This window comes from Erinaceus europaeus, chromosome 10, assembly GCF_950295315.1.
Source record: "Erinaceus europaeus chromosome 10, mEriEur2.1, whole genome shotgun sequence".
NCBI lineage: Eukaryota > Metazoa > Chordata > Mammalia > Eulipotyphla > Erinaceidae > Erinaceus > Erinaceus europaeus.
Genome location: NC_080171.1, coordinates 53,164,769 through 53,187,851, shown reverse-complemented (window position 1 = coordinate 53,187,851; position 23,083 = coordinate 53,164,769). Strand labels below are relative to the sequence as shown.

The window sequence follows — 23,083 nt, the reverse complement described above, 5'->3', positions numbered from 1 at the left end:
GTTATTTTTCAATTGTATTATATTCTAAAGCAGAAAATGTTATGACAAGATAATAATTTCATAATTTTTCACATAATTTCTACTTAAGGACAAAATTTATCATGTAATAAGATGTGACATAAACAATAGATAAATTCCTTGTCTGAGATTATGATTTATAAAACTCATAATCTGTCACTCATTTTGAAGCTATTATAAAAGTGTGAAGTATAGGTTTGGGCTAAATTTAAATAAATGAGAAAAACTGTCAGATAAATTGTGTTGCCTAATACTGTACAAGGCATAATGGAGTAGTAACTTTTTGCATTTAGCAAAAGAGTCAACCAGTTGAATGTGGAACAAGAAATAAAAATGGTACATAAAAATATATTTATTTTTAGTAATTCTCAAACTGTGGTTCATGATGTGGGAAGAGGACCAGTTTCATATCCCTCAGATCTTAACTCTGAGGAGTTGCCTTTTTATTTGTACTTTCTAAGCAGGATGTCCTTGAGAACTCAAATTACTTGAAAACTACTGATGGTTCTCGCTCTTCACATAAATGTGAGGGGAAGTAGGCCCAAAGGGGCTTAGCATATAAGTCTCACATTAATTGTCTTATTATATATCAGGTCACTTTCAAGGTTACTAGAATTATACTCTGACAGCAGCTCAATGTGAAATTGGTACTATTTACACGTTATTGAATAACTACTACTTATAGATCTTGGTTTTCATTTAAAAAAGAGAAACACTATTTCCTTAGATTTCTTTCTGGAACTAAGGCTACTCAATAGTAAGTGTATTCAAATATATTTCCACAAGGTATCAAAGTAATTGGCAGATTATTATTAGTAGTAGTAGTAGTAGTGGGAGTAGTCATTTCAACTCTTGGTTGACATTTTTTAGATAGAAAGAGAAAGAGAGGGAGAAAGAGACACACACACAGAGAGACAAAGGGACAGAAGGAAAGATACCATAACACCACAACTTTTTCCAGAGTGACAGGTGTCAAGCTTGAATCTGAGTCTCCTGTATGATAAAGCAGGCACAGTATCCAGGTGAGCTATCTTACAGCCTAGAGGTTTACTATAAAACAAAGCAATTTTTTAAAAAAATATTTTAATATTTATTTATTTATTCCCTTTTGTTTCCCTTGTTGTTTTATTGTTGTAGTTATTATTGTTGTTGTTGATGTTGTCGATGTTGGATAGGACAGAGAGAAATGGAGAGAGGAGGGGAAGACACAGAGGGGGAGAGAAAGATAGGCACCTGCAGACCTGCTTCACCCCTGTGAATTGACTCCCCTGCAGGTGGGGAGCCAGGGGCTGGAGCTGGGATCCTTATGCTGGTCCTTGCACTTTGTACCACTTGCACTTTGCATTACCGCCCAACTCCCAAAACAAAGCAATTTTTATTCAAGACAGATAAAGTTTCAGGAACCACTGTTTAATCAAAATGTTTGAAATATATTAAAATTAGTTACCACCAAGTAAAATACTTCATAGCATTTTGTCTACCTTTAAGAATTTCATTTTCAGTGCTTTGTTCACATTATATAGATACAGATGACACACCCTCAGATGAGTGATATGTTCTTACTGCTCTGCTTCACAAAAATTAACATGCAATTAATTGTCTTCATTTTGAGGTACTCTCTTTTCCTTGTTAAAATACCTTGTGATACCTATGAGTATTAGTTACTTCATGTTATCCACTTAAGTAGGCTTTGAGGAAGCTGTAGCCAGAATTTAGTTGATGGGGTGATTTTTTTTTTTTTTAAAGACTACACATATAGTTTTTGTACCTATTACGTCAGCAGAATTTAAAAAATTATAATCCACAAACACTGGCCCAGTTGGCATGAAACTGGAATGTGTATATACTGCTTATTACCCTTCTGGAAAGAATTTTGTTAATGTGTGCCAACAGCCACAAAAATTCTGAAACTCACTCCTGAGACTTTATTCCAAGAAAATAATTTGAAAGAAGGAAAATATTAAGGCATTAAGTTTTACATGACATTATCTATAGGGATATGGCTTAATAAATATAAAGTAATTTAAAAAATCATCATAAGACCATTATAAATATGAAAAGCAGAAAACAGGACAAGTACATATTCTAGTAACACTGAATGACTGACTAAATACAATTCTGAGATGGAGTTAGAGACAGGAATTCATTGGACTTTTCAGCAAAGAAGCGTTTTTAACGTATAAAATGGCAAGTTATCTTCCTTCTGATTCATAGGTGATGAAATGGAGTTGAGAAATAACTAGACCAATAAGCACACCATAATACACATAGTGTGAAGCGCAAGGAAGCGTGCAAGGATCTGTGTTCAAGCTGCCCAGCTCACCACCTGCAGAAGGCGATGCGTCACAAGTGATGACGCAGGTCTGCAGGTATCTTTCTCTCCCCCTCCCTATCTCCTCATCCCCTTTCAATTTCTCTCTGTCCTATCCAAGAAAATGGGGGGAAAAATGGCCACCAGGAGCAGAGAGGATTCATAGTTCCAGCGCTGAGCCCCAGTGATAACTCTGGAGGCAAAAAGGAGGAGGAGGAAGAGAAGTAGAATTAGAGGGAGTAGGAGGAGAAAGAGGAGGAGAAATAACTAAACCAAGAACCACACTGTGGGAGGTCAGTTAGTGCACCTGGTAGAGTGCATTCATTACCATGCTCAAGAACCTGGATTCAAGCTCCTAGTCCCCAACTACAGGGGGGAGTATCATGAGCAGTGCTGCAGATATCTCTCCTCTCTGTCTCCCTCTCATCCTCTATAAAAAAAAAAAGAAAGAAAGAGAAAATAAAGTCACTGGGAAAAGTGGTGGAGTTGCATTGGAGAAACTGAGCCTGAAGGATAACCCTGGTGGCAAAACCAAAACAACAACAACAACAACAACAACAAAAAGTACACTGTCATGATTTTCCCCTTGATTACAGACTATTCCTTTAAGTGAAGTTAATTTCTGATTCTTGCTGAACAGGCCATACTCTGTAGCAGGCCTGATCAACAAGTCTTCACTGGATTTCTAAATAAAGCCACTTTAACCAGATAAGTAATTTTTCTCAAAAGGATGGAAACACTTTAAGACCAAGCTGCTGCCTGGCTGTGTTTGTTTTCTTTCTGGCCTTCCATGCAACCAGGAAGGAAGTAGACAACAGTCTTTAGCAGTACACTACTGACAGAACACACCACGGGGTATCAGGACAGATGCATTGGCTTAGGCCTCTTTCATAAAAATGAACTTGGTCTACTAGAGCTCTGGATTCTTTCCATGCTGAAGTGTCTACTCTTATAACAGCCAAGCCTTCCCTCTGGAAGCCAATGATAGACTAAGAGAACATCATTACCTCCTCCACAGGTTGCCGAACAAGGAAAGAAATCCGTCTCCCTCCATCGGTGGATGATTGGCTGGTAGAAGATAAACTGGACTGTGCTGTCAGCAGGCCCCGAGTTGTGAATCTGCAGGATACAATAGAAAAGCAGGCAAACTAATGGCACAGAACGGTACTTCCTTAGTCCCTTGCGAGTTTGCACAGGGGTAACAGGTAGTAACAGAGATCTTAGGCTGTGAGGGACAGAGACAAGGGAGAAGTGATAAAAAACACTGCCATCTATTTACCATTTCACTAGTGATGTGTACTTCCTCACTCTTGTCCCATTATTTCTGGTAGGATTCCAGTAAGATCTTATACCAAACCACTTGGTCCACTTCCCTGCTTTACAGCCAACTTTTCTAGCATAATAGAAAAGTGTAAGGACTTCAAAATTTAGGTTCAGAAATCATTTGTTTTAAGAAAATTGTAAATCTCATGTACTACTACAAAATCAAAGATACTGTTTTTGGTTTAAAATAGAGAAAAAGAAAGAAAGGAAGAAAAGAAGGAAGGAAGGAGGGAGGGAGGATGGGAGAGAAAAGGAAGAAGCAAGGGAAACAAAGAACTAAATAGCTCTGCACACTTAGAAACATGCATAAAGCTTCCTGGCAATTTAGTGATTCACGCATTTCAATGTGCTAAGTTATCAACTGGAATCTAGCTAAAATGCAAATTCCGAGGCCTATACTTAAACATTCAGGCAATTCGAATGTAGATGATTTAAAAACTATACTTTAATAAAAGATACAGCTTTGTATTATAAAATATAAAGTAAAATATGCTTATAAAAAAATCTTTGCTTTTCAATAGGGTGAGAGACAGTAATCTTTATTTATTTTAAGCAGTGCTCTGCTTAGCTCTGACTTATGGTGGTGCAGTGGATTGAACCTGGGGCTTCAGAGCTCCAGGCATGGAAGTCATTGCATAACCACTATGAGAGAGAGGCAGTCATTTTAAAAATGTTTTTATAAAGGTACAAACTGAAAAGAAAAAACTATCCGATAGGACCAGTGCCTTGATTGTACAAAACAGGCCTTTTAAGAGGTATTGTTAGTATATGGATCATTTTGAGCTAAGGCCAACTGAGGACCTCCTGATTTCAAGACTAACTATTACCTTTCTCTTAACTACTTAGAATGAAGATTAGAAATATTATCAAGAGATAGTGTTATTCCCCCCCAAATAATCTTCCTGTTGAAGAAATCTGTATGGCAGGGAAACACCTAGATACAGAATGTCAGTCTTCTTTCTTTCCCTTCCTCATGTGTGGTCATCTGTGTCACATCTGCTTTCCTTAATCCTACTCTTTAGTTCAAGATAAAAACCACCTGTGCTATTTACTTTAGAATTTACAGTCATATAGATTTTCCACATATATATATTTCTCCTAAAAGTCTGTCTGATGTTAATTTGTTTGCTTGCCTAAGTTGAGAACTTAGAAAGGTAGAAGGAAATTTCCTCTTTCCCTACAATCTCACAAAGACAGGATTACCAGTTTTAGAGCACTCAGACAGGTGTTGAACAAGTAATTATACTAATAGAAATGCCATGGGCAACAGAACAGAGCACCTCCTACTCCAAATATTGAATTGCTGGAAAAGTCGTAATGTTTTTCTATGCAAAAATGCATTATGACTTTTTTGATAACCCAAATTATCACAACAAAGTGAGAAGTATTGATCAGCTAAATCCCATGGAACACACCTTTGTTAATATTTTAAAGCCTTACCATTGTTCCAATTATCCTTTAGCTAAGATAATCTGATAGGAATTGACCTTTCAAAATTTAATAAAATGATCTCATTTTTCTTCTGCAGAGCTTAATAACAAGATTGAATACCTAGAGTGCAGAGGGAAATGGGAAGACCAAGGAAGCAGAGCAGAGGTGTTAAACCTTGGAACAGTTTTTGGAGTTTGGGTAGGAGCATGGCAATACTCCTCAAAAGTTCTAAAAGAGTTGAAAAGGAGCAAGAAGAAAGAGAGATAAGCTTCTCATATTATGTTGGGATTCTGACCTATGGAACATCCAGATCTTTCCTGACTAGAATAAACAGTGATACAATTCCCTGCTTTAAAGCAAAAACAGCTGAAGCAATACAGTGCCTTTGACAAAAGTGGAGCATGGCCTAGAGATTAGTATTTTTCAATCCTATGTGTCAGAGGCAGGATATCTAATTGCTTGCTTAGGGATATAGTATTAATCACATTCTTTAGAAAACCCCTCCCCCCCCCAATAAAGCTCACAAAACCTATAGCTCTCTTGGGATGAGTGGCGATCATGCTGGAAAGCTATTAGAAGAGCACTCCCATCTGAACACAGCTCCATGAAATATTTTCTTTAAATGAACATTTATTTAGCAAGGCAGATTGTTTTATAGGGTTACTTTTGGAGATGGTAAAGATTAAATTGAATCCTTAGAAACTGGGAAAGAAATCAAAATAAGAAAATATAACAAAAATATTCCAAGAGAGAAAATCTTGTTCTAGAGAGATTATTATTACTGTGTCTGGGTTTGTCTTTGGGTCCAACGGAAGAGGCAAAAAGATGGAGCAGGTTTCATTTCACTGAATGCTACCGATAAAAATCAGGCAAGAGAAAGAAATCAAAGGAATACAGATTGGAAGAGAAGAAGTCAGTCTTTCACTATTTGCAGATGATATGATAGTATACATAGAAAAACCTCAAGAATCCAGCAGAAAACTACTGGAAGTTATTAGGCAGCATACCAAGGTGTCAGGCTACAAAATCAATGTACAAAATTGAGTGGTATTTCTTTATGTAAACACTAAATCCAAAGAAGAAGACATCCAGAAATCACTCCCATTCACTGTTGCAGCAAAATCAATAAAATACCTAGGAATAAACCTGATCAAAGAAGTGAAAGACTTGTATACTGAAAACTATGAGTCACTATTCAAGAAAATAGAAACTGATACCAAGAAATGGAGAGACATCCCATGCTCATGGATAGGAAGAATAAATATCATCAAAATGAATATTCTCCCTAGAGCCATATACAAATGTAATGCGATACCCATCAAAGTTCCACCAAGCTTCTTTAAGAGAATAGAGCAAAAACTACAATCATTTATCCGGAACCAGAAAACACCTAGAATCTACAAAACAATCTTGAGGAAAAGAAACAAATGGAGGCATCACACTTCCATATCTCAAACTATATTATAAGTACATCATCATCAAAACAGCCTGGTACTAGAATAAAAAATGGTACACAGAACAGTGGAACAGAATTGAAAGCCCATAACTAAACCCCCACACCTATGGACATCTAATCTTTGATAAGGGGGCCCAAAGTATTAAATGGAGGAAGGAGGCTCTCTTCAATAAATGGTGCTGGGAAAACTGGGTTGTAACATGCAGAAGAATGAAATTGAACCATCTTATCTCACCAGAAACAAAAATCAATTCCAAATGGATGAAGGACCTGGATGTCAGACTGGAAACTATCAAATACTTAGAGGAAAACATTGGTGGAACACTTTCCCACCTAAACCTCAAGGGCATCGTTGATGAAACAAACCCAATTGCAAGGAATACTAAAGCAGAAACAAACCAATGGGACTATATCAAATTGAAAAGTTTCTGCACAGCAAAAGAAACTATCACACAAACAAAGAGACCCCTCACAGAATGGGAGAAGATCTTTACATGCCACACATCAGACAAGAGACTAATAACCAAAATATACAAAGAGCTCAGCAAACTTTGCAACAAAAAAGCAAATGACCCCATCCAAAAATGGGCAGAGGATGAACAAGACATTCTCTTCAGAGGAGATCCAAAAGGCTAACAAACATACAAAAAACTGTTCCAGGTTACTGTTTGTCAGACAAATGCAAATAAAGACAACATTGAGATACCACCTCACTCCTGTGAGAATGGCATAAATCAAAAAGGACAGCAGCAACAAATGTTGGAGAGGCTGTGGGGGCAGAGGAACCCTTCTGCACTGCTGGTAGGAATGTAAATTGGTCCAGCCCCTCTGAAAAGCAGTCTGGAGAACTCTCACAAGGCTAGACATACACCTTCCATATGACCCAGTAATTCCTCTCCTGGGATTATACCCCAAGGATTCCATAATGCCCAATCAAAAAGATATGTGTACACCTATGTTCATAGCAGCACAGTTCATAATAGCTAAAACCTGGAAGCAACCCAGGTGCCCAACAACAAATGAGTGGCTGAGAAAGCTGTGGTATATATACACAATGGAATACTATGCAGCTATTAAGAACACCTTCTCTGACCCATCTTGGATGGAGCTAGAAGGAATTATGTTAAGTGAGCTAAGTCAGAAAGATAAAGATGAGTATAGGATGATCCCACTCATCAACAAAAGTTGAGAAGGAAGAACAGAAAGGGAAACTAAAAGCAGGATCTGATTAATTCGAGAGTAGGGCACCAAATAAAAACCCTGTGGTGAGGGGGAAGGTAGACATTCGGCTTCCCTGAGTGGTGGTGGGGGCAGGGGTGGGTAAGTGGGATGGGACACAGTCTTTTGGTGGTGGGAATGGTATTTATGTACACTTCTATTTAAGTGTAGTCATACAAATCACTATTTAATTAATATGAGAGGGGAAAAATTGATTATATGTCTCAAACTGTTTAAAACACAGACTGAGTCTTTTTAATACATAGGCTGAGTCTTTGATATGGTGACTCTCTCAATAGTCTAGAACAGGTAGAACAGAAGCAACTGGTGGCACAGATATATACAAGATGCTGGGTATTATACAGCAAACCCTAACAAAGGGACTTTTCAAAGTTAACCCAATTACCAAATAATGTGATCATAACAATAACTATCCATTTTCTTCTTGAACCCTAAGACAACAGGAATCTCACATTTCCACAATAGAGCCTATATTTCCCCCAGTCCTGGAACCTTAGGGTGGGGCCCACTTTCCTGCATGCTTCTCTCAATTCATATCAAATAATACTGCATCCGCTGATCGTAACCCAATCAACGCAACGAGTGCCACCTCAGCATGCTTCACATCAGACTGTGTCCAGAGACTTCATGTGTGGATTGACAACCCTTCAGCTTCATCACTTGGGTGAGACCTTTCCTTTCATAGTATTCTCTAATTCCATTCCAGGTGGTCCACTTCCTAATAAAGTCCCCAAACCTAGATATAGACAAGGTCCCCTGCGATAGAGCATATGTTCACGTGTCCATAAACTAGGGTAAAATATATACCTGAAAGCAGAAGTACCCAATAGTCTGCAGTCAGTATCCCCCAACACTTCATCTGCATTATTCCAGCCTTTATGTCCATGATTGTTCAACAATTTGTTTGGCTTTGTATGTTAACTCTCTTTTCAGCCACCAGGTTCCAGATGCCAGCATGATGCCGACCAGACTTCCTGGACTGAGGACCCCACCAATGTGTCCTGGAGCTCTGCTTCCCCAGAGCCCCACCCGACTAGGCAAAGAGAGAGACAGGCTCAGAGTACGGATCAACCTGTCAATGCCCATCTTCAGCGGGGAAGCAATTACAGAAGCCAGACCTTCTACCTTCTGCAACCCACAACGACCCTGGGTCCATACTCCCTCCCAGACGAATAGAGAATGGGAAAGCTATCAGGGTATGGGATGGGATATGGAGATCAGGTGGTGGGAATTGTGTGGAGTTGAACCCCTCCTATCCTACGGTTTTTTTCAATGTCTCCTTTCTTAAATAAATAAATTAAAAAATAAAAAAAAAAAAGCACCTCACTCCCTACGAGAAAGGAATGAATCAGTTTTGGTATTGAGAAGGAGGGTTGGTAAGCACCATGTTGAAGGTGTAGATGAATAAAAATCTGTCCTTGGCAAAAGTTTAATTTTACTGGAGGGGCTATGGAAGCAGAAGAGAGACTGCCTTTGGAAGATATAGACATATCCTACAAAAAATTTCATAGGAAGAAGGCTCAACTTTAATCTGCATGCCCTGTCTTGCTGTGCATTTCTCAGTAACTTCCCTAACTGGCTTATTCTTCTTTTTATTTATTTTTATTTATTTACCCCTTTTGTTGCCCTTGTTTTATTGTTGTTGTAGTTATGGTTGTTGTTGTTGGATAGGACAGAGAAAAATGGAGAGTGGAGGGGAAGACAGAGGGGGAGAGAAAGATAGACACCTGCAGACCTGCTTCACCGCCTGTGAAGCTCCCGGGTGGGGACCCGGGAGCTCGAACCAGGATCCTTAAGGCAGTGCTTGTGCTTTGTGCCATGTGCACTTAACCCACTGCACTGCCACCCAGCCCTGCCTTCTTTTCTTCTATCCCCAACTCCTCTATGTTTTTAACTAAGCTATTTAAAGATGGAACCTTAGGCCATGTGGTGAGTTACTTAGAACTTCTAGGTATCTTCCATGTATACATGGAGGTACACATGTTGTTAATAATTTTTCTTTATTATTTTCTCTTATCTATTTGCCTCGTATAGATTAAATTATTTGTCCAGCCTCTAAAGAGCCTTGAAGATATAGATGAGAACTTTTGTGCCTGGACAATGGAAGGAAAGCAAACAACCCAGAAAGAATATTGTTCCTAGTGAATTTCATGAAAATTATATATAATCACCATAAGTGTTAGGACTACGTGCTTAGGCTTGAGAAGAAATTGGAAACAATCGAAGACATTGATATTTCATGGAGATAAGGACACTCATGATATACCCACAACTTTGGTCACATTGTCTTCCAGGGTTCTGTTCATGCTAACTTCTATGCTTCCAGCTCCCTTCCCTGTGGTCAGTTTTCCTATACAGTGACAACGATGACTAGCACAACACCAGAAGTTATTATATTGCCACTATGTGTAGTGTACATTTGAATTATACTAAAAAAAAAATTTTAAACTAATATATGGTGATCCTATATTTACAAGACAAAAAGAATAAGTGAGACTAAGAAGGGTAAGTGACTTGCTAAAGTCTAGACAGCAGGGCTGGGTGGTGGTGCACCTGGTTGAGCACACATATTACAATGTACAAGGACTCAGGTTCGATCACCTGGTCCCCACCTGCAGGAGGAAAGCTTTGCAAGTGGTGAAATGTTGCAAGTGTCTCTCTGTCTCTCTCCCTCTCTCCCTCCCCTTCCCTCTTGATTTCTGGCTGTCTCTATCCTGTAAATAAAAATTTAAATAAATAAATAATAATAATAATAATAATATCTACACAGCTAGGAAGCAGCAGAATTGGGGCCTGGAACTCAGACCTGGCTTGAAAGCTGCATTTTCTTCCTATTAACAAGGAGTCCCCTAACCGGTGTTATGGTGGTGGAGGCCTAGCTTTAGCAGAAGCCTTGTATCCATATTCTCAGGATTCTATGAATTTTTCATTTTAAAGTGGAAAATGTGCTCAAGATAAAAAGAAACTACTAACCTGACATCTTTCATGACCTGTTTTATTTTAACTACAGTATAATTGACATGTAAAATTATGTACATAGCACAGTGATTTGACATTTGTGTACATTGTGAAATGACCAGCACAGTAAGTCTAGTTAACTTCCTCACATAATTATATCACACCAAGTTTTTGTTGTTTTATTTGTTTATAGACAGAGAGAGAGAGAAAGAGAGACTATAGCACCAAAACTTCCTTCAATGCAGTGGGAATTGAGCTTAAACCTGGGTTCAGGCAGTACACTATCCAAGTGAACTGTTTTGCCAGCCCCAAAGGGAGACTTTTTTTGTTTTTGAGAACTTTGAAGAGGTAAGACCTTTGCAACTTTCAAATCTATGGTACATACAGCTGGGGAGGAGGCTCAATGGGAGAGTACAGGACTTGCCTGGGTAGGGTCCTAAACTCAGTCCCTAACACTGAGCATTCCAGGGAGATGATTCTCATTCTTTCTCTCTCTCTCTTTCTGTCTCTTTCTCTCTCTCTCTCTCTCTCTCTCTCCCTTTTCCTCTCATAAAGCTAAATACCTAGATCTTTATTTTAAAAATAAAAAACAACTATGCACTATCATGCTATTAACTCTAGTCACTGTATTCTGTGCTACCTCCCCATGACTTTTTTATTACTGAAAGTTTTCTCCTTTTACCACTCCACCTTTCCCCCAGTCCCACTCCCACCTTCTACATATACAACGGCCAACCTCCAATCTGTTCTGTATCTATGAATTTGATGTTTCTGTTTTACTCTGTGATGTTTTTAATTCCACATGTAAGTGAGATCATATAATATTCATCTCTATCCCTGAGTTACTTCACATAGCATAAAGTTCTCTGGGTTTTATACAAGTTGTCACAGTGCTAACATTTTGATGGCCCAATTGTTGTTTACAGAGATGAGTGTCTTTTTTTTTCCCCCTCTAGCTTTATTAATTCCAGCTTCAAATGGTAACTTTGTTACCATTATCTCTGTAGCCCCATTGACCCTGGATGCTAAAATGTCAGGTTTTAATTCTTAAGAATATACTGAAAGCTTCAGTTTGATACCTTAGAATTTTGTTTAGGGGATTAAACATATCTAGATATATATTTTGCTTCCCATAAGCTAATAGAAGAAGAATGTTCTGAATCAAGCATCTCTTTCTAGAACCAGTTTTTAGAAACAGTGTTTTACTGTTTCTAATTCAATATAATGTCTTTTCACACTAAAGTAAAGAAGACAAACATATTAATTTCCATAGCAACTGAGCACAGTGAAGTGACAGAGTTGTGAAGCAATATAGCATGTGGGCAAAGTCTGAGCTTTAAATCTATGTGAAATCAAAGGAATCAAGAAGACATTTTAAACACATAAAAGATATCACCGGGGGACCAGGTGGTGGCACACCAGGTTAAGCACACACAGTAGGAAGGATCTCAATTCAGCCCCTGGCTTCCACCTGCTGGGGCAGGGTGGGGGGAGGTGGGGCAGGGATTCACAAGTGGTGAGGCAGGTTTGCAGGTTTCTATCTTTCACTACCCCCTCTCTATCTTCTCCTCCCCCCTCAATTTCTCTCTGTCCTATACAAAAAATTAAAAAAAGAAAAAAGGTCTGGTCACAGGAGCAGTGAATTCATAGTGCAGGCACCCAGCCCCAGCAATAACCCTGGAGGCAAAAAAAAAAGATATCAAGTATACAAAGGCTCTCCCAGATAAAGCACTATGAAATGTATTTTTTCCCAACTAGGTGAAGGGTGATTTGTGATCTTTGAAATGGTCCTCAACTAGATTTTTTTTTTTTTTGTCTCATTAATGTCCTAGAATTTTTTGCCCCAACTGGGTTGATAGTCTTAAGTACAGAAAAATCAATGCTCTGGCCTGGGAGAGGAGGACAAGACGGAGCTGTGGGCACATTCACCATTGTGAGCCTCTGAGCTGGAGCCCTGGGAAGAGGACCTCACCAATGTGTCTTGGAAGCCCACCTCCCCAGAGCTCTACCCCACTAGGGAAAGACAGAAACAAGCTGGGAGTATGGATCGGCCTGTCAACACCCATGTCCAGTGGAGAAGCAATAACAGAAGCCAGATCCTTTCACCTTCAGCACCGCATAAAAAACACTCTCAGAGGGATAAAGAATAGGGAAGCTTCCAATGGAGGGAATGGGATACAGAACTCTGGTGGTGGGAATTGTATGGAATTGTACCACTCTTATCCCACAATCTTGTGGATCATTATTAAATCACTAATAAAATAAATTTAAAAATACACCTTTGGCATCTTTCAAAAATACATAATATTAGTGTGTTTTTTCTAATAGCATTTATGTGTTTACAAAGATATGTTATGATAAATTTCTACTTATTGCCTTACCCTTTCACATTCTGTAAATGCTGTGAAGGCGGGGACCATTTATACTGCACTCATTTCTTTCTTTAGCACAATAGGATTCCAAATAATTGCTGAGTGAATTTACTCATAAATGGACAACCACAAGAATTATTCACTGACCACTGTCCTATCAAGTACTTTTGAAATTATACAGTCATTTGTGACACATTCATAGAACAGCTGTCTCTTTTTATATATGCTTGTCACATGGGGTTGTAAACAGCAGCATTTCTGACGGCCTCATTGTTGCTTACATAGATAGATGCTTGAAGTTGTTACTGGTCATTTCCACTAAGCATTGTAAATCTGCACTTCCCTCTCAAGTTCTCCCTTTAGACAGGACAGTAAAGCGGAAAGGGATTGTAAAAAGGAGATAATTGTACTGCAGTAGGCATGAAAGTAATCTGTATAACTACTGCAATACCTCCCTAGTCAAAAATCCATAATTTTAACAATTGGAATGTTGGCAAAGATTAGGCATTATTAGGTAAAGATCACAGCAAAATTGGTAGTGTCTATGACTTCTTTGTTTTCTTTTTACTCTAAGCTGAGAGTTATTTTGTACTGTTCTACAATGTGGGTTGTGTGCTGACTCACCTGACAGAGTATACATGTTACCAGGCTCAAGGTCCTGGCCATGTTTAAGCACCCAGTCCCCATTTGCAGGGGTGGGGGTGGGGGCTTCTCAAACAGTGAAGCAGTGCTACTGGTGTCCAAGTTTTCTTTTACACTCCTTATAGGATTTTTCTAGTTCTAGGCTATCACAGGCCTTAGTGTTGGAAGATAGTGAAATTCAGTCCATAGACCCCCTGTTTCGGCCTTGCAAGTTATGGATAAAGCTATGGCCTTTGAGTGGGGCAGTTGTTCAGCGATTTTGTGGTGGGGAACAAAGGACACAAAGTTGACTAAGAAATAAGAAGGGGGAAGAAAGATGTCAGGAAGGAGCTATTGTCAAGTAGTGTGAACCTGAGTCTGCTGGAAAGTTGATCTCAGTGCTCATCTGGAGGAGGAGACAAGAAAAAGACCAGAGTGGAGCTGGGAGGGCCTGGGCATGCTGGACAGGGGTATGCTGCTTGCAGTTTAAAGAAAAGTGAGAGTTGAACCTCTGATTCTGTACTACTTATTTTATTTTATTTACTGTTTTTATCTTTATTAATTGGATAGAGAAAGCCAGGTATCAAGAGAGAAGGGGGAGATGGAGAGGAAGCGAGACAGAGAGACACCTGCAGACCTACACTGTAAAATTTTTCCCTGCAGGTGGGGACAGGGGCTTGAACCTGGGTCCCTGCATGTTGTACCGTGTGTTCTCAGCCAGATGTATAACTGTCTGGCCCTTCTGTACTATTTTTTAAAAGAGATATTTTACTTACATTTGTGAGTAGGGGAGAGATAGAGAGAAAGATGAAGAAGGAAGGAGAGAGACCAGAACATCACTCCATGGTATGTGGTGTTAGAGACTGAAACCCAGGCCTCATGCTTCCGTGGTGTCGGCTCTGTAAGCTGGGGCACCTCTCTGACTGCTTAAAATACGATGTTTCACAGTTGGTTTACAACACCATAGGATTTGAAGACCATAGTTTTACACCTCTATCAGTGTATAACCTTACTCTCCCTATCACTAAGGGTCTAGTGCCGTTTCCATTATCAAATTTACCTTTGAGGGGTCAGACGATAGTGCAGCGGGTTAAGCATACACGGTGCAAAGTGCAAGAACCAGTGGAAGGATCCCAGTTCGAGCCCCCAGCTCCCTACCTGCAGGGCGGTCACTTCACAAGTGGTGAAGCAGGTCTGCAGGTGTCTATCTTTCTATCCCTCTCTCTGTCTCCCCTCAGTTTCTTTCTGTCCTATCCACCAACAACAACATTAGTGGCAACAATAACAAAAACGACAACAAGGGCAACTATGGGAAAAAATGGCCTCCAGGAGCAGTAGGTTTGTGGTGCAGGCACCAAGCCCCAGTGATAACCCTGGAGGCAAAAAAAAACAAAAAAAAACTTTTGACCATTTCTCCTGCTCCCTCTTCCCCTTTTTCTCTGGTATTCACCATGTTTTTCAGAGTCTAAGAGCTACTTTTGCTAAAGTTTGTTAGTTTGCTTGCTTTGGTTATTTATATTCCATAGAAGTCATCAATAGAATATCTGACTTATTTTACTTAGCATAATCATCTCTAGTTCAAATAATTTGTTGCAAAAATAAGATTCCACCATCTATCTTTCTTTCTTTCTTTCTTTCTTTCTTTTTTTTTTTTTTACATTGCACTGAGCATATAAACCGTAACTTTTTTTTTTTCATCTGACACTGTATCTTAAACAACATTGGGCCCTAAGAAATGAGTGTAGGGATGGGGAAACAGTATAATGGTTATGCAAAAATGCCTGAAGTCCCAGGTTCAATCCCCAGTACTCCCATAAACCAGAGTTGAGCTTTCTCTTTGTCTTTCTCTCCATATCTCTTCTTCATTAAAAATAAATAATAAATCAGAAAGGGCAGTAACAACATATGTTGGAGAGATTGTGGTGACAAAGAAACACTTCTGCATTGCTTGTGGGAATATAAATTGGTCCAACCACTATGGAAAGCAGTCTGGAGAACCCTCAGGATGTTAGAAATGGACTTACTCTATGGTCTAGCAATTCCTCTCCTGGGAATATATTCTAAGGAATCAACACATTCATCCAAATAGATCTGTGTATACCTTTGTTCATAGCAGGGTAATTTGTAATAGTTAAAACCTGGAAGCAACCTAGGTGTCCAACAACAGATGAACAGCTAAGAAAGTTGTGATATATCACATCACATACATACACATATACATAATAGAATACTATTCAGTTCTTTAAAATGATGATGAAATCATCCTTTTCATCTCAACTTGGATGAAGCTGGAAGGAAACCTGGTGAGATAAGCCAGAAAGAGAAGAATAGATATGGGATGATTCCACTTATAAAGAGAACTTAAGAAACAAGAACAGAAAAGGGAAACACAAAGTAAAACTAGGACTGGGTTTGGTGTATTGCACGAAAACAAAGGACTCTAGGGAAGGAGGGTAGGGAGGGGTGGAGATGGGCTTTGGGCTTCTATTGCATGATGGTGGAAAACGACCTAAGTTGAGAATGGGAGTGTTTTGCAGACACACATCATGGTGAAATGAGAAATTTTACCCATGTGTCAACAACTGTAAGCCATTAATCCCCAATAAAAGGAAATATATATAATAAGATGCAGTGTATTCTAGCTCATTTTCCAACGCTTGGAAAGTCTTGAGCATTGAAAGTCAATTTTGCTGGCAAATTTGCTACCAATAAAAGTTGTGTATTGTCCATCAGAGAAATAATTACAGAAGCCAGATCTCCTACCTTGTGCATCCCATAACAATCCAGGGTCCATACGACCAGAGGGATAAAGAATAGGGAAACTTCCAATGGAGGGGATAGGATACGGAACTCCAGAGGTGGGAACAGTACAGAATTATACCTCTCTTATCCTACAATCTTGTCAATCATTATTAAATCAATAATTTTTTCCAAAAAGAAAAAAGTTGGGTAGAAAAATAAATTTTTTATTCTTTTCCACCCAGGACAGGTTAAATAATTATTATTTCCTATGCTTCTTCTCTACTACTAAGATTTAAGTTTCAAGAATGTTTGACTTAAAACAATGGCTTTCTCCTTTGTATGAATATGAGTTGACGGTGATAGGGTTTCCATTCAAAAACACAGCTTGGTGGTAGATTAAAAACCACCCGAGACTTAAGTATTTGCTAAAGTTCAGCCTCTAGTGAGGAAAAGAGTTGATTACTTTAATCCTACCCAAGAGCTCTCCAAAGACCATAAAGGTTTTCTTGATTACATTAGTCGCCTTATAAACTTTTATTATTTATGGCTTGTTACTATCTATTAATTTTTATTTTAGTGCTTAATTACAAATGCCATTATTGAAAAAAAATTCCCACATAGTGTTTTATTTCCTGAATAAACGAGGGTGGGGGCAGATAATCAAAAGTTCAATCAGCTCTATGAATCATAAATCCCCTTAAAAAAAGGAAGCTGGTGGCCAGGCAGAGGCACAGAGGGTTAAGTGCACATGGTACAAAGTGTAAGGACTGGTACAAGGGTCCCGGTTCGAGCTCCCAGCTCCCCACCTGCAGGAAGGGTTGCCTCACAAGTGGTGAAGCAGGTCTGCAGGTGTCTATCTTTCTCTCCCCCTCTCTGTCTTTCCATCCTTTCTTGATTTCTCTTTGTCTTATTCAACAACAACAATAATAATAACAACAAAAATAAACAACAAGGGCAACAAAAGCGGAAAAAATGGCTTTCAGGAGCAGTGGATTCATAGTGCAGGCACCAAGCCCCAGCAATCACCTTGGAGGCAAAAAGAAAAAAAAAGGAAGCTATATAAACTTACTTGATGAAGTGAGCTTCCAAAATGTTGCATATGTTGCATATGTCATTTTTCTCCAAAGGCCCTCCTATTGTCTCCCCTTATATAACATTTTTTGTTTTGCTGAATTATGTATAGGATTATGCTCAAAGCTGTTCAGAAATAAATATGAAGGCATTAATTTTTGCCTAATACTCTAACTAATGCAAGTAGAAATCAAGAATTTTCTACTCCCTCAACTACTTATATGCTACTTAGGCAACTCTTGGGACAGTGCCAAATCTTTCTAACCAAATCCCCAACTGTAAAAAATATACTGCATTTAAGACATTATCCTCTGGAGGAAGTAAGAGTTCTCCAGTTTCAACAGCATGAACTGTGAACCAATGCTCTTAGCTCTGAGTATACTTATTGTTTAATATCCGGTATGCTCTGCCATTTTGGTGGCTTATATACATTCACATCATTTTTTCTCTTTATCAAATATGGCTTTCTTCTCAAATTTTTTAAATGGTGGGGCTGAATAGTGGCTGACCTGGTAGAGTTAACATGTTACTATGCACAAGGACCTGGGTTCAAACCCCAAGTCCCCACTTGTAGGGGGTGGGCTTCATAAGCATTGGAGCAGTCCTCTCTGTGTCTCTCCTAGTCTCTTACCTTCTATCAAAAAATGACTGGCTGGGGTTAAGTGCACATGGCACTAAGCTCAAGACCGACGTGGGGATCCCAGTTCCAGCTCCTGGCTCCCCTCACCTGTGTGTGTGTGTGTGTGTGTGGGGTCCTTCACAAGTGGTGAAGCAGATCTGCAGGTGTCTATCTTTCCCATCCCCTCTCTGTCTTCCCCTCCTCTCCCGATTTTTCTGTCCTATCCAACAACAACAATTACAATAATACCAATAACAACAAGGGAAAGAAAATAGAAAAAAAATGGTCTCCAGTAGCAGCAGAACCATAATGTATGCACAGAGCCCCAGTGATAACCCTGGAGGCAAAAAAAAAAAAAAAAAAGGCTGGCTACAGTGGTGGAGTTGTAGAGGCAATAAGCCTCAGTATTAACCACGGTAGTAAAAGAAGAAAAGACAAAGAAAGACTCAAATCAAAACAAACTGAATATGTATAAATATAACTTAGCTGCTTTTCCAAGTAGTGTAAAACTGGAATTTCTAAGAAGGTGTGGACTATGTCTGAAAATACCATCTCTTCTATCTGGGAAGCTCATTATCTTTCATTGGGACTGCAATTTCTGAAAGATACACTTGACATGATAATGGAGAAAGAGGATACTAAGCCAGCCAGCCAGCCAGCCAATAGCCAATCACCCCTAACAATCCATGTGAGGACAGATGTCACAGCTAGTCTGCTCACACATTCATTTGTCATAGTAGATATACCTGCTGGGTTTTCCATGGGCATACCAACTGTAAAGTGATCTATCTCTGACCATCTTCAGAGAAGCAGCTTTCTCCCAATGCATAGACAGAGTGATGTGATAGGTTAAAGCATTTCAAAAAGATGAAAATGAAGAAACTTGATTCCATCTGTTTTTTTTTTTTTATACACCATCTCATTCAATTCTTCACAAAGACTCTATCGGGGATATTTTATTACCATTTTACAAATGAATAAGCAGATTCTAGAAGGTAAAGCAATGTACTCAAGGTCACAAATCCAGGAAGCAGGAGACTATACCTTTCTACCACTCTACACTAGAATCGCCAAAAAAGTGTTGATACAGTCAATGTGTCAAGTATAATTCTTTTGGAAGAAAAGTTCCTCTAGGAAGAAGTTAAGATTTTAATGTAGATTTTAAGGCAGCCAGAAAAGGAGATTATAAATATTTTTGTTTATCCATTTATTGGATAGAAAGATAGAAACTGAGATGGAAGGGGTGATTGAGAGCTAGAGGGCTAGAGAGAGGGTGGGATGGGAGAAAGAGAGAGAGAGAGAAAGAGGGAGGGGGAGGAAGAGGAAGAGGGAGAGGGAGAGGGAAAGGATAGAAGAGGGAGAGGGAGAGGGAGAGGGAGAGGGAGAGGGAGAGAGAAACTTGCAATACTGGTTTAATGCTCTTGAAGCTCCCTCCCCTGAAGGAGTGGGCAGGGCATTTGAACTCTGGTCCTTACACAAAGTAGCACGTGTGCTCAACCAGGTGTCCCACGACTCCAGAAAAGGAGATTCTGTAGCATTACTTTGGAACTAATGGTAATATACAATACTCAGTATGATAAAATCTTTTAGTGTATATGCACATAAATGTCTTTTGCTTTAAGATAACCAAGAATGTTATTTTGGCAAAAAAATATCATGGAGATGCTGACAAATGACCATTATAATTTCTGCATATCTCATTCAAAAGGAAGGCATTATTTCAACTACTATATAATACAAAAGGAGGTCACACTTTGACTGATACTGAAAACTGAATTACTATTCAAATTTTCTAATCATCTTAATTGTGAAAGGTGATAAAGAAGCAAATAATAGTTTTCATTTATTTCCTGGAAAATACTACAGAAGAAAAATGAATCACTTGTGAAGTGACTCCCCTGCAGGTGGAGAGCCCGGGGCCTCAAACTGGGATCCTTACACCCGTCCTTGTGGTTTGCGCCATGTGTACTTAACTTGCAGCGCTACTGCCTGACTAGAAAAATGGATCACTGGGGGCCAGGTGCTGGTGCACCTGGGAGTGCACATGCTACAATGAACAAGGACCTGAGTTCAAGCCCCTGGTATTCACCTGCAGGAGGAAAGCTTTACAAGTGATGATGCAGTGTTGCAGGTGTCTCTCTTCTCTCTCCCTCTCTACCTCCTTGCTCCCTCTTGACTTCTTTCTGTCTCCACCCAAAATAAATAAGTAGGAAAAAAAAAGAAAAGAAAAAGAAATCAATAGAATACTATAATTCTTATGTATCTTAAATTATCTGCCTTATTTTTAAATGTATGTGAACTGATTTTAAAAACGTGATCTGAGTTAGCAAGATTGTTCACCTGGAAAGGGGTCTCCTTTGTCATGTGTAGGACCCAGATCCTCACCACAACAGGGGAAGCTGTGGTATCTTTCCCTCTCTCCCTCTATCTCTGTCTCTTTCTATCTGAAAAAGTCAACCTAGAGCAGCAACAGCAAAGCACCTCCAAAAATAAACTTGTCTAGCCCCAAAACAAACAACACCTATTCTCCAAACTTCACTTTCCCCCCTTAGATATGTGTATTTATGTATAGAAGAGAAACAGTATCTTAGACACTGGCATAGTGTACTGAAAAGAGTTCTGGGCCAAAAGTAAAAAGATAAAATTTTTGTCCTGTCATATCCATGAAAGTCCAGGCATGTCACTCAGCTCTCTGGAAGCTGTTCCCTTGCAGGTAAAATGATAGATGTCAGCTTCTGTAATATTTTAATAGTTGCCTTATGGCAAAAGGCCAGCACTTGTTAATGCTTTTTAGGTTCTTTTCACAAAGATAAAAACAAGTATAATTCTGCCCATGCCCCAAGGGAAATGAGTGAGAGATGTAGTGCAAACTAGAATTTAGGGTCAAGTCACAGGATGCTTCTGAAAGGAGATAGCTCTAAAAACAAACAAACAAAACAAAACAAAACAAAAAAAACCCCAAAAAACCAAATAGGGGTTGGGGGGGTTGGGGTCGGTGGGAAAGACCAAGGGGATGGTGGGAGGAAAGACCAAGAGCATAGCAGAGGATGATGCACAATATAAAAGGCAAGAAAGATATCGGAGGACCTGCACACCATTCTGTTTGTTGAAACAGGAGAAGAAACTACAAGCAGAAGTTGAATAGGGAGACAAAATTCAGATTGTCAAGAGCAACTGCATTTTAACCTCAAAACCCTGAGTGGAGCTGGGGGTGCTTTAGGATTATGCAGAGGGAACCTAGGGGGTTGGGGGCTGAGTGGTGGCGCACCTGGTTAAGCACCCATATTACCAAGCCCTGAGGATCTGGGTTACAGCCCCCGCTCCCCAGCTGTAGGGGGGGGGGGTGCTTCACAAGTGGTGAAGCAGGTCTGCAGGTGCCTATCTTTCTCTTCCTATCTCCTCATCCTCTCTCAGTTTTTCTCTGTCCCACCTAATAGAAAAAAAAAATTAGAAAAAAAATTTAAAAAAATAGCTGCCAGTAGCTGTGGATTCACTGTGAGGGCACCAAACTCCAGCAATTACCCTGGAGACAAAAATAAACAAACCATCATTTTGAAGGCAAAGCAGATAAAAGAACAGGGAGTATAAAAGTAATTCAGAATCCATGGTGTTAGTTCAGATGAGAAAACACAATGGTCTAAACTTGAAACCGTGGCACTGTAGCAAACATGGAGAAGAAAAAAACAGTCCTGTAAGATGGTCTATAGGTGAACTGATCAAGCAGCACACCTGGTTAAGTGGACATGTCAGCATGTGAAAGGACTTGGGTCCAAGCTCTAACTCTCCACCTGCAGGGGGAAGCTTCATGAACAATGAAGCAGGTATGCGGGTGTCTATCTTTCTCTTTATTTTTCCTTCTCCTCTCAATTTGTCTTTGTCCTAGCCAATAAAATGAAAAGAAAAAGAGGAAGAAAGGGAAAAGGAAGAGGAGGAGGAAGAGGGGAAGAAGAAGGAGAAGGAGAAGGAGAAGGAGAAGGAGAAGAAGGAGAAGAAACGGAGAAGTAGAAGAAAAAACAAGACTGCCAGGAGCCATGGATTTATAGTGCAGGTACCAAGCTCCAGCGAAAACCTTTGTGGGGCAAAAAAAAAAAAAAAAAATAGTATTATGCTTGTTTATAGTGAGAGAGAAATCAGCATGACTCACAGGTCTTAGTCTTGGTTGGGCTTATGGCATATTGTTCTACAAGATAAGAAATAAAGACAAAGATTTGCAGGTTAGACATGTTTAGTTTTGGACATGTTGAACTTCTCGTGTTTACTATCTAAGTGGAGATGAAATGCTTTTGATGTTGTCATGAACTATTCCAGTGTGAATAACATGACTTGAACTGAACTTACTACTTTCAGTATGTACATTATCTCTTGCAAGGCCAGAGTACAAATGGTTTATTCAACAGTACTCGAAGGACTATAAAAAAAAAAAAAAAGGTTATCTCTGATATTTGTTCTTGTACTATCTCATTTAAAATGACACAATTCAACTACCTACAACATCATTTCTATTGTGAATCCTCCTTGGTTGTAGTTTCTTGTTCCTCATTATGTGACTGGCTTCTGACGGGATGAAGAAGAGTACCCATGTAACTAGAGACAAAAGGCTGGATTCTGAAACCCTTGCTCAATCCACCCTTCCTGCCTATTCCATTTTCCTTATCTGCCTTCTTACTTCCAGCTGCCATGGAGTCATCAAGTTTTAGCTTAAATCAAATGTCCTCTGGCTCCAGGTTTCACGATGAAAAATTTATGTAGTCCTGGACACATTACAAATTTTACAGCTTTACAACTGAAATCCTTCAGGTCCTTCTGACATATTGAAGGGGGAAAAAAAGTTTTGTTTTATTGTGATTCCTAAATGTTCTTCTAGTGTGTACATTCTTCCTTGAGAACGTATATGTTGCTTCCAGCAATGTGTTTCATATTAC

General features: G+C 39.3%; 1 protein-coding gene across 4 annotated transcripts in view; it reads right to left on the bottom strand.

Moving 5' to 3' along the window:
• ADAMTSL1 (ADAMTS like 1) overlaps nucleotides 1-23,083 on the bottom strand; it is a 1,221,418-nt gene that overhangs the window by 291,288 nt on the left and 907,047 nt on the right. For all 4 annotated transcript variants that reach the window (XM_060199610.1, XM_060199611.1, XM_007535759.3 and 1 more), the window contains one exon: nucleotides 3,337-3,448. In XM_060199610.1, the coding sequence (XP_060055593.1) occupies nucleotides 3,337-3,448 (112 nt within the window). The remainder of the gene's footprint in view (nucleotides 1-3,336; nucleotides 3,449-23,083) is intronic.